The sequence below is a fragment of the Mus pahari genome, chromosome 10 (assembly GCF_900095145.1).
Source record: "Mus pahari chromosome 10, PAHARI_EIJ_v1.1, whole genome shotgun sequence".
Classification (NCBI taxonomy): Eukaryota; Metazoa; Chordata; class Mammalia; order Rodentia; family Muridae; genus Mus; species Mus pahari.
In genome coordinates this window covers 67610395-67624061 of record NC_034599.1, presented here as the reverse complement: position 1 = coordinate 67624061, position 13667 = coordinate 67610395, and the positions used below count along the sequence as shown (strand labels likewise).

The 13667-nt window shown below is 44.8% G+C and overlaps 1 protein-coding gene across 2 annotated transcripts in view; it reads right to left on the bottom strand.

The window, feature by feature from the left end:
• Nucleotides 1-2845: 2845 nt before the first annotated feature.
• Nedd4 (NEDD4 E3 ubiquitin protein ligase) overlaps nt 2846-13667 on the bottom strand; it is an 85951-nt gene continuing 75129 nt past the window's right edge. For both annotated transcript variants that reach the window (XM_029543490.1, XM_029543491.1), the window contains 8 exons: nt 12879-12974; nt 12488-12561; nt 12131-12191; nt 10464-10523; nt 9430-9537; nt 8578-8674; nt 6257-6329; nt 2846-5593 (listed from right to left, as the gene is read on the bottom strand). In XM_029543490.1, the coding sequence (XP_029399350.1) occupies nt 5491-5593; nt 6257-6329; nt 8578-8674; nt 9430-9537; nt 10464-10523; nt 12131-12191; nt 12488-12561; nt 12879-12974 (672 nt within the window). In that variant the 3' untranslated portion in view covers nt 2846-5490. The remainder of the gene's footprint in view (nt 5594-6256; nt 6330-8577; nt 8675-9429; nt 9538-10463; nt 10524-12130; nt 12192-12487; nt 12562-12878; nt 12975-13667) is intronic.

The following is a 13667-nucleotide window of genomic DNA, read 5'->3' as shown; positions in this document are numbered from 1 at the left end:
CTATAGCCAAGCAGTGGTGGCAGACACCTTTAAGCCCAGCACTCAAGGGGCAGAAGCAGGTGGATCTCTTTGAGGGTTAGGGGCCAGCCTTGTCTACAGAGCGGAGCTCCAGGACAGCCAGAGCTACACAGGTGCCACCACGCCCGGCTCAGCATGCTTTCTTATAGAACCCAGGAACACCAGTCCAGGGATGGCTCCACCCACAAAGGGGTGGGCCCATCAATCACTAATTAAGAAAATGCCCTACAGGTTTGCCCACAACTGATCGTATGGAGTCCTTTTTCTCAACTGAGGCTCCCTCCGATAGCATGATTCCAGCTTGTGCCAAGTTGACATAAAACTAGGCAGCACCCTGCATATGACAGAATTAGACACCTTGGTGTTTTCAAAACAGATCTCCAGTCCTTCCCTTCATATCCTTTAAATTGTGGGGAGGCAGATTTTCCTAGGAGCAATCTAGAAGAGAGCGCTGGTCAGGCATGCCTGTAGTTTGTGATGAAGAATATTGCTCTTGTGACTATGCTCTGTCGAGGGCTCAGCTGATCTGCAGAGGGAGGGGACCCATGTGGGCCACATCTTCTCAAGCAAGCCCTGATGTGGGGAACTTTTTCCATCGATGGCAGAGAGCAAACGAGAGACTAGAAGCTTGAGATTCATCTTCTGCCTGAATAGTCGGACTAGTGAGAAGGGGTTCAGGTCAGTACCCTCCCCAGCTAACTACAGCCACAAGAGAAGGAATTCAGACCTGAAGCTACTAGGAACTGGGCCCCAGCAGCCCCCAGAGGGATCCCGGAGAAGGTAAAAACTGGCTAGTTGGTACCTGAAGTTTTGACACCAGCAGAATCCATGAGACTTCTGACCTATAGAGCCAGAGGTTGGTAATTGGTCTTGTTTTCAGATGCTACGTTTGCAGCAACTTCTGCAACGAAAAAAGAGCAGCGTACCTGGGCAATATGTTCAGCTTCACTTTTCTTTTTTCCTATTTATTTATTGACAAGGTCTCTCTGTGTCCTGGCTGTCCTGATATCCTGGAACTCATTCTGTAGACCAGGCTGACCAGGAACTCACAGAAATCTGCCTGCCTCTGCCTCCCCAGTGCTGGAATCAGTCATGTGCCACTGCCTTTCAACTGGTTTTCTTGGAAGAGTATCTGTGTGAAGGTATCTTCATAAGTATGTTATTTAATTATTAATAATATGGATGGTTGAGTTATTTAATCAATGCCTATAGCATCAGGTACAGCTAACAGGAAAAAAATTCCTGCTCTTTCCTTGGGGGGAAAAATACCCATAGTGAATTGTGAAAACAGATTTCAACTGTCATTGATCAATTTATAAGAAAGAATTAGGGAAAGGAAAGATGGCTCAGTGACTAACAGCACTGGCTGATTTTCCAGAGGAACTCCCCTAAATTTTTACAAAATATGTTAAAGGTTGAAAAATGTTTTAAGGTTGTAATTCCTAGTAGGAAAACATTATGTGAATGAACACTAACGGCAAACCTGTAACATGCCTTCAGCCACATTTGATGCAGAGGGGAGGGATTATTTTCAAAGTGTCCCAGCTTTCCTGCCACCCTCCACCCTTGCAATCAGAACACCCCCCCAATATCATCATGGAAGCTGCAGTATGTCAGTGTGTCCCACAGTATATCCCTCTGTCCATATGTCTTCAATTGCAAATGTTAATTGAGTCATTGGTCTGGTTTAGGGCCTCTGGCTTCTGCTACACCATCAATACTGGATCCTCACTTGGACTCTTGGAGATCCTGCCATTGCCCTGTATCCTGGAGATCCAATAGCTTTGGATCTTCACCACAGGCTCCTTCATGTACTACAGCAGTTCGCAGATGGGGTAGACCAACAGAGTAGCTTGGGCAGTAGCTGAGATGTTCGGCTTGCCAGCTAACTTGCATCAGGACCAACAGTGGTGAGTTCTCCAACACTGGCCCAGCTAGGCATGATGGAGCTCTCCAACTCTCTAACCTAGGGGATGGCTTTTTAAATTTTTTTTTTTTTTTTTTTTTGAGCAGAGATAGTATTAACAGGAGGCTACAAGAGTGAGAACATTCAAGGACCCAGGCTACAGAGGTCTAAAGGAAGGAGGAGCTGTAGCTTGGGTGACCCCTATTTCGATTGACAGATTAGGTAATATATTCACTTTCCACTCCTCACAGTGCAGTGAGTGGTTTAACCTTTCTAATGCTGTGACCCATACAGTTCCTTGTGTCGTGATTCACAACCACAAAATTTTCATTGCTACTTCATAACTGTAATTGCTGTTAGGAACCATAATGTAAATATCTGATATGTGACGCCTGTGAAAGTATTGGGGGTTGTGACTGACTGCCATAATACATCCGACTTTAGTCACACACACAATTATGCACAGGCATAGAAGGTAAATAGGGGATTTTCCCCACAGCTTACTACAAGACAGTTTTGTGTTACTGCATATGTACCCTAAAATCAGTTCAAGTCAGATCAACCCTTCTAATCATACTGTGGTACATGCTTGGATACCATCTAAATCTGAGTGCTACCAGAAGTGAGGAAGCTCACACTTTTGTGTAGCCCAGGGAGTGCATGGGAGGATTCCAGGGGCTCTAAAGTTCCTGATGCACTGTCTGGAGAGGGGTGTGTGCATAGTACATGTAGGAACTAGGCATTATTATAGGGAGAACTGTGTCACCCAAAACAAGGGAGTCCTAAGCTAAAGCACCTTCTATGCTTGCTAGCCTAGAGGCCAGAGGGCGGCTGTCAGTTAGTCACAGTAGGCATTCCCACATCCGCCAAGCCCATCTTGAGACTCTGAAACATTTTTAGGTAACGGAGACACAGCTTTGCTTTAAAATCAGAATAGAACTTTATTTGTGGAATTGAGATTTTGAAAATGATTTTATAGTTTATGCAATAAATTTCGATACCTTAATCTGGATATACATTTACCATATAAGAAAAAATTTAAAAACAATGTCAAATAGCTTATCATTAAAACCAATTGAGTTTAACTTGATACATATAAGGAATAACTTGAGCGGCATAAATAAAATCGAAAACAAATACCATTTGGGTTTGCTTTTGTAATGCAATTTTGTGTTTCATTTGTTGGGGTGGGGACTAGAGAAAAAGAAGGCTAAAACACTTTCCTAGAGAAGTACAAGGCCTTCGTGAAAGTGGCTCCACAATGCCCCAGTGGTAGAATGTTAACGAGATGTTCTCATGCACTGGCATGGGGGGCTGTGGTGTTCCAGCCAGGGTCCCTCCAGACCGTTACTACACGCCTGGGGTAGGGATGGGGACACGCCTGGTCTCTGTGACGCCAGGTTCTATAGTGACGACACTGAATCATCCAAAGGGAAACAGGTGTGAAGGAGGAAGCTTGTGTTTCTAAGCCCTGCTGGGGATGAGTTCTGGGGGTGACACTGAACAACCGTGTACAGTTCTGTTTTCACCCTTAGTTCCACACAATGGGGGCACTCCAGATAACACACGGCCCATATTAGTGTTACTTTGCCACTATGGAGGAAGTGAACTTTGACACTGAGATTCTTACATGAACACACACATAATCCAGCACATAGTAGGGATCATTCTCGCCTACTCTAAATCACTTTATTTTAGGTGAACATGCTTACTGGGAGGGGGAGGGGGGGGACAGGTGACTCAGACTCTGGTGGCTTGCAGTAAAGTACCTCTTAAAAGAACTTACCATAGCCTTGAGAGACAGAATGAGTGGGCACAGCTATTCACATCTGCCAGATGGGGAAACTGGTGCCTCGTGCTGCAGGTTCAGCTGGCCAATGATTTTATCAACACTGGACGGTAGCCATGCCTGGCTGACTCTGACCAGGACACTCTGGAAGCATGCACTGGCCTGGGGGGTGTCTTTCCCCGATCAACAATGGTGTGGTCTATGGAAAGCGTTTCCACTACAGTCACTGAAATCCCTACCATGGGCTGACAGGTACTAGTCATGTTAGAGCCAACAAGCTTAAATCAATGGCCCCAAGTATTTCTTACAGCTCCCACAGGCTACTTAGAAGCATTCTGGAAGGTTTATAACACAAGCTTACCCTAACTTATTACATGCCACATTGCCTTTCTCATATGTAAGAGCGTTTTCCGTATAATCACCAGTGTAAGATGACTAGAAGGAGCCTTGGCAGATATGACCTCGCAGTCGGACTAGGACCTCGCTTTCCTGTCCTTCTGCCTTATTCTGCTAACTCCTACTTTCCACTGTTCGTAAAGTCACCTACACATTTCTAAGCTTGAGGATAAAAACGGAGCTGGATTTCACCCAAAGGGCCCTGTACACAGCTAGCCAGCACTGTTTATGTGTGCAGATTCACGTATGGAACCTCTTCCTGCGCCACAATGTGGTTATGGTGGGACTCCACCTGTAGCATTTTGCCCCAAGGGTTCTTGACTTTTGATAAAACATAATTTTCATAGGAAACAGTATTTTTTAGAAAGCATAAGAAACCTGGTAACAAATTCATACAAATTATGCATTGAACTACTCTTTGGTTATTTTAAACAAATTTTTATACTAATGTGATACTAAAAATATAAAAATGCAACTACAGAAATTCGCTTAATCTGTAAACATAATGAACTCCGTAAACACGTATGTACTACGTGACTGCAAGCGTGAAGAGTGGCTGGTAAGGGCAAGTCATACATGTAACTCGGTTCTTCACGGCATGCTTAGAAACACTGCGTTGTGGAGCTTGTTTCGTGTCTGAAGGAATTCTAGTGCACTAACACATAATGACTCTAGCCTTAGGATGCACAGGCAAAAAGGAGGCCTAAGGCTCACTACTGCAATAAAAGCTTGCTCCACTCATCTCCAGAGTCGCCTGGAAGGCTCAGGCTGCATGCTAACAAACGTGAAATACTTCCCAAGTGAAGAGTACAGGTTTTTTTTTTGTTTGTTTTTTTGTTTTTTTTTGTTTTTTTAAACACAAGTGACTTAAGTGACTAAAAACACGTGTGATACATCTTCCAAAGCGGCTTCAAGGTTCTAGGCGATAAGGTACACTAGGCAGGTCTACAGAATAAGTAGCGACATGTGATACTAAGTATGTCGCAGTATACTAATCATTAAAGACTTTCTTTGTCCAAATTTCATCTTAAAAAAGCATCAAATTTTTCCCACCAGCTACTCATTACAGATATTTCACAGTTGGAATCTCAGTAGTTTCAGAAGGATGTGCCTAGCAAGATGAGATATGATCAGAACTCAGGCATACAGGACTTACATCCTGTCGTACACATGAACCCCAACAATTGGACAAAGTAACTGGACAAGTGAACAGATCAGCATGGTGGTGGCTAAAATCAGGGATAAACTGTCCTCTGGTCTCGGTGGGAAGAGCCAGTGACCATCTTTTAGAAATTATCTGGAAAATGTTAAAATGTGATTTTGTTTTTGCTTTTGCTTAGAAACTATGGTGTCTTGTACACCACAGCTTGTTCCTTGTAATCTAATCAACGCCATCAAAGCCCTGCGTGTTCTCAATCGCCATCTGAAGTTTATCCCAGAGTTCGTCAAAGGATTCATAGGGTGGCAGGTCCAGGCGATTGAAGCTGAAAAGATTGAGAGGATCTGGTCAGAGTGACAGAGATGGAGGAAATGTCACCATGATAACCATAGTCCCACTGCTACTCCATCAAGAGCATGTCCCATCATTGCTATTAGGGGTCACAACAGCCAGGGAAGTCTCCTGACCTCTGGTGCAGTCTCGTCCTAACATCCCTCTCCTTGACTATGTTAGCCATCAAGATAGAATGTTCTGGCACTCTGGGAAAAAGGCTACATTACTCATGGAACAGGGATATATATATATATATATATATATTTCTGTGGTTTAATGTATATTTATATGGCCAACAGTTTAGTTGGGCCTATTTTTTTTAAAGATTTATTTTACGTATGAGTATACTGTAACTGTCTTCAGAAACAACCAGCAGAGAATATTGGATCCCATTACAGAAGGTAATGTTGAGCCACCATGTAGTTGCTGGGAACTGAACTCAGGAACAGTCAGTGCTTTTAGCTGCTGAGCAAGCCCTCCAGCCCAGAGCCTTTCTATCTTTAGCTGCCTGGATTTTGAGCCCAAGCAGGATGGGTTTCTGGATCTGAATTTCTGTCCTTCCTGTCTTCTAAGGTTGCCACACACCTTTTACAAGAGGGCACAGCTGAGGCTGCTCCTACACCAGCAGGGTGTCCAGGGTACAACAGCTACTCACCAGGTGTGTGCTCTTGGCAGCTTATCAGGGGTGCCCCACTGTTCCACTGTGAAGGACTGTGGTCCATTCGAGCCTGCAGGGAAAATGAGTTTCTGTGGTTTAATTTACTTTACCCACAAGTCCCTAGACATTTCGAAACACACTTCTCCACATACAGAACTTGCACACACAGAAAACCACTCAGAAGAGACAGTGAAGCTTTCCCTGTGCGGTGATTCACTGCTAAGTCATCCAACAGTCTGTCCCTTCACCTGAGGGCACTGTGCCCTGCTGCCCTACCGTGGCACACCTGAGACCTGACCCAGCCGCATCTTGAATTAGGACTTCCGTCACCGGCACAGTGAGGGAGGGAGGACTTCCTTTTTGTTTTAGGATTCCCACTGGACCAGTTTTAAATTTTCCCTGATTATGTAAGTCACTGTAAAAACTGAAAATAACAGGATAAAACACAGCTGAAGGATGTGAAAGTCCTGATAATCGTAGCTCATAAGGGAACCATGGGGTTCTGTGTGGTTTCTGTGAGGTTTTCTTTTGTTTGATTTGTTTTTCAATGTTGAATTTAGGGCCTCCCACATGCCATGAAAGCACTACTGAACCACAGTAAAAGCTTTTTAAAAATTTAAATTATACTTATTCACTATTGTTTCCTCTGTACCTTAGTGTTCATGTGTGGAAGTCAAGGGACAAGCTGTGGGAGTTCTCTCTCCACCTGTGGGCCCTGGGGATTTAACTAGGCCGTCAAGCTGGGCGGCAAGGCTTGGCTGTCTGTTGTTCAAGACTGGGCTTTACTTAGTCTAGGCTGTGCTGGAACTCACATTATAGCGGAGGATGGCCTCAAAGTTCTGTCAATCTGTGTACTTCAGATTCCAAAGTCCTGGGATTTCTGAGTCTTTCTGGGCAGTTTCCCCCTTCCTGTCTAATGCTGTGGCCCTCATACAGCCCCTGCAATGCTGCGCTGACCCCCAACCATACAATTATTTCACTGATACTTCGTAACTGTAATTTTGCTAGTGGTTTAGACTGTAATGCATATATCCAGCATGTGAGCTTCCAAGGGGTCGCGGTCCACAGGTTGAGAACCTGTTACATAGTCTACAGTTTTTCTCATTACGGACATTTTAGAAACCACCTTTTTCTTTATTTCTCTCCAGTCCTCAACGCCCCGAGTACCAGGTAACATAGGTCCCAACCTTATCTAAGACTTTCTTTCCACTCTGACCACTCTTCTGTGCATACATGGCTGTCAGAAGGTTTCTCAGAGGTGTAACTTTCTCTATTTGTCCTTCATGATCAGATCTCAGCTACAACTTTCAGGACCAGGGCTGCAGAGAACTCAGCTGTTTAGAGCCCACACTTGCAGGAAACAGGAGTTAGGCTCCCAGCAGCCACACTGGGTGGCTCACGACCTCTGGTAACTGTAGCACTAGGGGGATCTGACATGCTCATCTGGCCTCCACAGGCAAGCACATGGTGTGCAAATACCATAACACATAAAATAAAATGAAAAAAATAAAAGTAGAGGGGGAGTTATGTGTGATCTTATCTGGAGTCCCACCATCTTCCACAAGAATAAAGACCCTGCCAGGTAGTGGTGGTGCACACCTTTAATCCCAGCACTTGGGAAGCAGAGGCAGGCGATTTCTGAGTTCCAGGACAAACTGGTCTACAGACTGAGATTCAGGACAGCCAGGGCTACACAGAGAAACCCTGTCTCCAAAAACCAAAAACCAAAAGAATAAAGAGCCTTCTGAGAGTCTCTATACTCTACAGCTCACACCAAACCACAAAGGTTGGAAAAACTTGCTTTTAATTTAACTTTATTTTTTATGTACAAGTTCCTAAGAAATCGCTGAGTTCTTCCTAACCTGTGGAGAGTATGTTTCAAGTCCCCTGTGGACATCTAAAATAGTGAATAGTGGTGAACCCGTTCTCTACATGCACATCTCACATGTAGGCATGTAAGTATGCTCTCTGCTGTTTATTGAAATGCCTTTTACTATTTCTGCCATTTCTAGGACCACAGAGAGAGCGCAGCTTAATGCTCAAGACGGAAAGTAACTCAACCAATTGCCAGTTTCTCCATCACTATCCGATTAGAAGGTAGCGGCACCACCACTTCTACTTTTGGGACAGGGTCTCTTACTACCTGCAGCTTGCCAAGTAGTCTAGGTTGGCACTTTACCATCACGTTGTCTCCCAAGCCCTCAACTTAGCTTTTAAAATTAAACTAAAGTGAAATGGTGGAAGCCTGAAGATGCCTTAGCCACGACAATAACAGTCACTGTGTGCATACTTCTGAGAGCTCTACACAGGACCCTTACCGTAGAGTTCAGCAAACCCATTCATCGGCACACGGGATGTGCCAGTGACAAACTGAAGTAAGCGTATTCTTTTTTCTGAATCCATCATCCAAACAGCCTGAAAAACAGAAAGACTTCTGCTAGACAAGGTTCTGCAATAACAAACTGTCCTGGAAAAGCCATGAGAGCCCCTGGAGGCAGTGGTGGTGGCATGTGGATCTCTCTGAGTTGAAAGCCAGCCTGGTCTACAGAGGATACAGGAAAGCCAAAGCTACCCAGAGAACTCTTATCTCGAAAAACAAAAAGTCATTAGAATCTAGAGAATAATCACTAAAGTTTTGTTCTTGTTCTCAAAAAAAAAAAAACAAAAAAATTCTTATTTCTAAGACCTTTCTCTCAGAAATGGAGAGATGGCTCAGCAGTTAAGAATGTTCTTGCATGGCCTGGATTCAGTTCCCAGCATCTACATGTTGGTTCACAACTGTCTGTAACTGTACTTCCAGTGGAACCTTGCTACCTCTTTTAGCTTCTACAACTATTGCACACATGTGACACAAATTCATGCAAGTTCTCTCTCTCTTTCCCCCTCCCTCCCTCCCACAAACCAAACCCTTTGACAGTTACATGTCTTGGTATTACTGAGCATGGCTGTAAGCATCTAGAGGAGCCATGTTGCAGGTTATCACACATTCTAAGAGTGCTCCCATACTGTGAAAGCTAATGTGCCTATCTCAGTTCATTCTGAATGCTTTCCCTACTTACCCCTGCCTATTGGCAAGGGTGGACTCACACTCAAAGGCATATCATGAAAATTCAAGGTCCATTTGCTTTGCTGGTGGCATAGTATGACTGAATCTACACGTTTTAGATTACCTTCCAGAACCAGTGGATGACCTGGTGGTTCATGCTGTAGCCATTTTTGTATTTTGTATGTTCCCGCCAGTCGTTCACGTCCACATCTCCCAGACCACACATGAGAAGCTGAAGACAGATACGCAGATCGGCAGTCAGAATGGCAAGCAGGAAACCTAGCACAAAGCTCTGCTGTTTGTTCCTCCCTGAGACAGGGAATCATTCTGTAGCTCTCGATGTTTTGGAACTCATTATATAGACCAGGCTGGCCTCAAACTCACAGCGGTTCACCTGCCTCTGTCCCTCAGTGCTGGGAGAGGTGTGCACCATAACAGGCAACCAAAGCTGTCTTAACAGAAAGCATTTTGGGCTAGAGAGATGGCACAGTAAGAGCACTGATTGCTCTTCTAGAGGTCCTGAGTTCAATTCGCAGCAACCACATGGTGGCTCACATCCATCCGTAATGAGATCTGATGCCCTCTTCTGTTGTGTCTGAAGACAGCTACAGTGTACTCATATACATGAAATATATCTTAAAAACAAAAAAACCCATAGAGCATTTCTCTTTCCTGATCTATTTTATTGCATGTATATATGTATGTGTGGCAGCATCAGCATGTGTATGCCATGTTCTGAGTGAGAAAGTTAGACGATAGCTCATTGGGGGTCCATCCCCACTCCAGGGGTCAAACTCAGGCTGTCAGACTTGGCAGTGTTTTTCCCATGGAGCCATCTTGTCAGCCCTCCAGTTCTACAGGGTCCCTGTAGCCCAGGTTAGTGTCAAACAGTATAGCTGTGGTTGACAAGAACTACTGGTCTTCCTGCTTCCACCTCCTAAGAGCTGGATAGCAGGTGTACACCACCACACCCCTTCTACAGTGTGTGAGGACGGCATCCAGGGCTTCACAGGCTAAGAAAGCACCTCCCTCATCGCATCCCTTCTACAAATGGCCACCCCCTCTACCCCTACACCAGTAGTGCTGAGGACTGAACACATGGCCTGCAGCGCCTAACACCTAACCACATTCCCAAGCACACGCAGAAATAGTTCTTACCTCTAGTTCATTTTCATCAAATATCTTGATGAGATCCTGTGGTATCAGTTCAAAAAATCCCTAGAAGGAAAGAAAATGTGTCGGAAACTAGTGAGCAGGCGCGGCTATTCTCAAGCGTCTGGTGGCAGAGGAGCACGCTCACTTCTACACAGACTTTGCCACTACACACTGCATCTCAATATAGCTGTTTTCTCTCTCTCTCTCTCACTCTCTCTCTCTCAAGATTTATTTATTATTATATGTAAGTACACTGTAGCTAACTTCAGACACACACACCAGAAGAGGGCATCAGATCTCATTACTGGTGGTTGTAAGCCACCATGTGGTTGCTGGGATTTGAACTCAGGACCTTAGGAGAGCAGAGAGTACTCTTACTGGCTGAGCCATCTCGCCAGCCCCCTGTTCTTTATTTCTTAAAGTGGCTGATAACAGCCTCCTCCCTCCCTCTCCCTCCCTTGTTCACAGTTCTGAGGAGCTTGAGGCAGACAAAAGCCCACCCCCCATCCTGGCCACGCCCACTGCAGGAGGGAGGACCCCTCAGCAGGCCTCAGAGGCTTCTGCAGCTTCCTCAGCTCCCTGCTCCCCACCTTTACCCACTGAAGCCTGCACAAGCCTCATCTGCCTTCAAGTCACCTCTCACTTCTTCCTTTCACAGCCAAGTACAGAGTGTGCAAAGCTAAATTCAGTCATTTGTAGGCCAACTGCCCCTCCACCACACTGCCACCTGCCCTGCTGCAGACAGAGCCAAGGTCAGCACTGTAACTGTTCGATAAACACTTTGTATTTCTATCCTACTTGATTTTTGTCTAGAACATTACATTTGTGCCTGTATGTCCGTGTAAATGTATGGGTACAGATGTCCCACAGCACGTGTAGCAGTGAGATGACAGGAGTTAGCTCTCTCCTTCCACTACGTGACTGTATGTGCCCAGGGTTCAAAACCATGGCCTCAGGTTTGGCAGCACACACCTTAACCCACTGAGCCATCTTAACACTGCTCTCTCTCTCCCTACTCCCTTTTTCACAGGGTCTTACTATGTAGCCCAGGCTGCCCTAGGACTTGCATTAATCTGGCCTCCGCCCCCAACCATGGCACCTCTGCACCTTACTTTCCCCCACTTAGGACTGAAGACACTCCTTCTCACTGACACAGCCGCTTGCTCATGGCTCTTCCTCTGAGTGCCTCTAGTTCCCAGCTTATTATTCCCTGCGTTGAGACTCCCTCCCCACTGCCCACTAAGATTCTAAGAATTCTGGAAGACAACCAGAGCAGGGAGATTTGCCCAGGAATGTATAGTGAGACTGACATATAGCACCTGAGCAGAGGTAACCAACCACATGGCAGAATAAAGATAGAAATAAATGGGTTATCTATAAGTTATGATCCTATCAGAGAAGAACCTAGCTATGTGGCCAGGGTACTTGTAAATATATTTTGAGTCTGAGACTTCTGGGAGCATGGGGCTGGAAGGAAGAACTGGGACCTGACTTGTACACCTCAGGGGTCTTTACTGGTCTTCATGGGTGCCTATGTGTATTGTTTTAAAAACATAACATCAAACTAGAAACATATTGAGAAAGGCTTACAGAGCCTGCCACATCTTACCCTCTCAGATGGGTGGATCTTTGAAGTTTTAGTATGGTGAGCAAGAGTGCTGTGTACTTACCTCTTTAAAAGCTGCCATTTGTTTCTGGATACGGTTCACAAATCGCCATTGTATTACAAGGCTAAAAGGAGGAAAAACAAAACAAAACATTTCCTTCCGTTTTTCCCCCAATACAAACCAAGAAACAATTTTAGGACGTGTTTATACCACTCAGAAACAGACAGACTGGAGCTGGGCCCAAGGCAAAAGCTGAGCCGAACCAGGGAGAACTAGGGTGTGCCTGTCCTAAGAGAACTGAGCTGCTGCCACAGGAAAGAACAAGGAAAGGAAAAATCTTCTCAAAGAACAGAGGACGACGAACAGAAAAAAAGAGGCATGGAATTATTTCTAAAAAATATTTAGAAGTAAAGTACTTACTAGATATACTCCTTTTTGTTCTTATTGGTGACAACGATCTCCGATCCCCCGGTTTTCAGTTCGTGCTGATGTGTCTAAATTAAACATGAATGTGGTTTTTGTAAGGGAAATGGGAGAAAAGCATACATGAGTTACACGAGAAGCCTGGTGTTTTCAATTAAATCCATTCAAAAGTGAAAAGCTAAGAAACCTTAAATATCAGTTCTACTCAGATAAACACGGAATTGGTTACGTGTCAGCGCAGATACAAATGCTGGCTGAGACAGCTTTTGCTACCAGAGAACAAATGTATAAGCCAAGCCCAAAAGTGTCTCAAGGGTATATTGATGCCTACATTTAGGTGACAACATTGGTTTTGCAAGGGATGTTTAGTATCTGAAAGTCCACAGACCTGTCCAAAAAGTTCTTCATCTATGATAAATCTCAGGTCCAGCTCTGTCGGGTCATTTTCAAGAATCCATCGCAGAGAACTATAATATTCACTATCCTAGAAGGAAAATTACACTCCAATTAATTAATCAATTAATTTTGCAGTGCTAGAAATTGAACTCAGCCTAGAATTGTATATTCTAGGCATGTGCTCTACCACTGAGCTACAGCCCTAAGGAAAAACTGCACTTAAAAAAATCTGTATACAGAAAGATACCTAAACAGCAGCCCCGACGAGCACACACAGGCTGGAAGATGCTCAGTCAGTAGAGGGTGCACCTCACAAGTATGAGGGTCTGAGTTTGGATCTCCACCCTAACCTAAGAAAAGCTGGGCACAGGGCACATACGTCACCTCCCAGCACCAGGACTGTGAGATTATTCTATGTGGAATGTCAGAGTTCACTGCTGGCCAGTACTAAAAAGTTTCAAATTAAATGTTATCTTATAACCAACCCACATAATAATTCTGTGCTCTTACAATATCCAAAGACTCCTGCTGGGGATGTGGCTCACTAAACTGGTGGAGTACTTACTAGCATGTGTAAAGTCCTGGGTTTGATTCCTGGAAAAGCACAAACCAGGTGTGGTGATATATAGCTCTAATCATAGCACCCATAAGAAGAGGCAGGAAGAGCCAGGCATGGTGGTGCACGCCTTTAATCCCAGCACTCGGGAGGCAGAGGCAGGCAGATTTCTGAGTTTGAGGCCAGCCTGGTCTACCAAGTGAGTTCCAGGACAGCCAGGGCTAT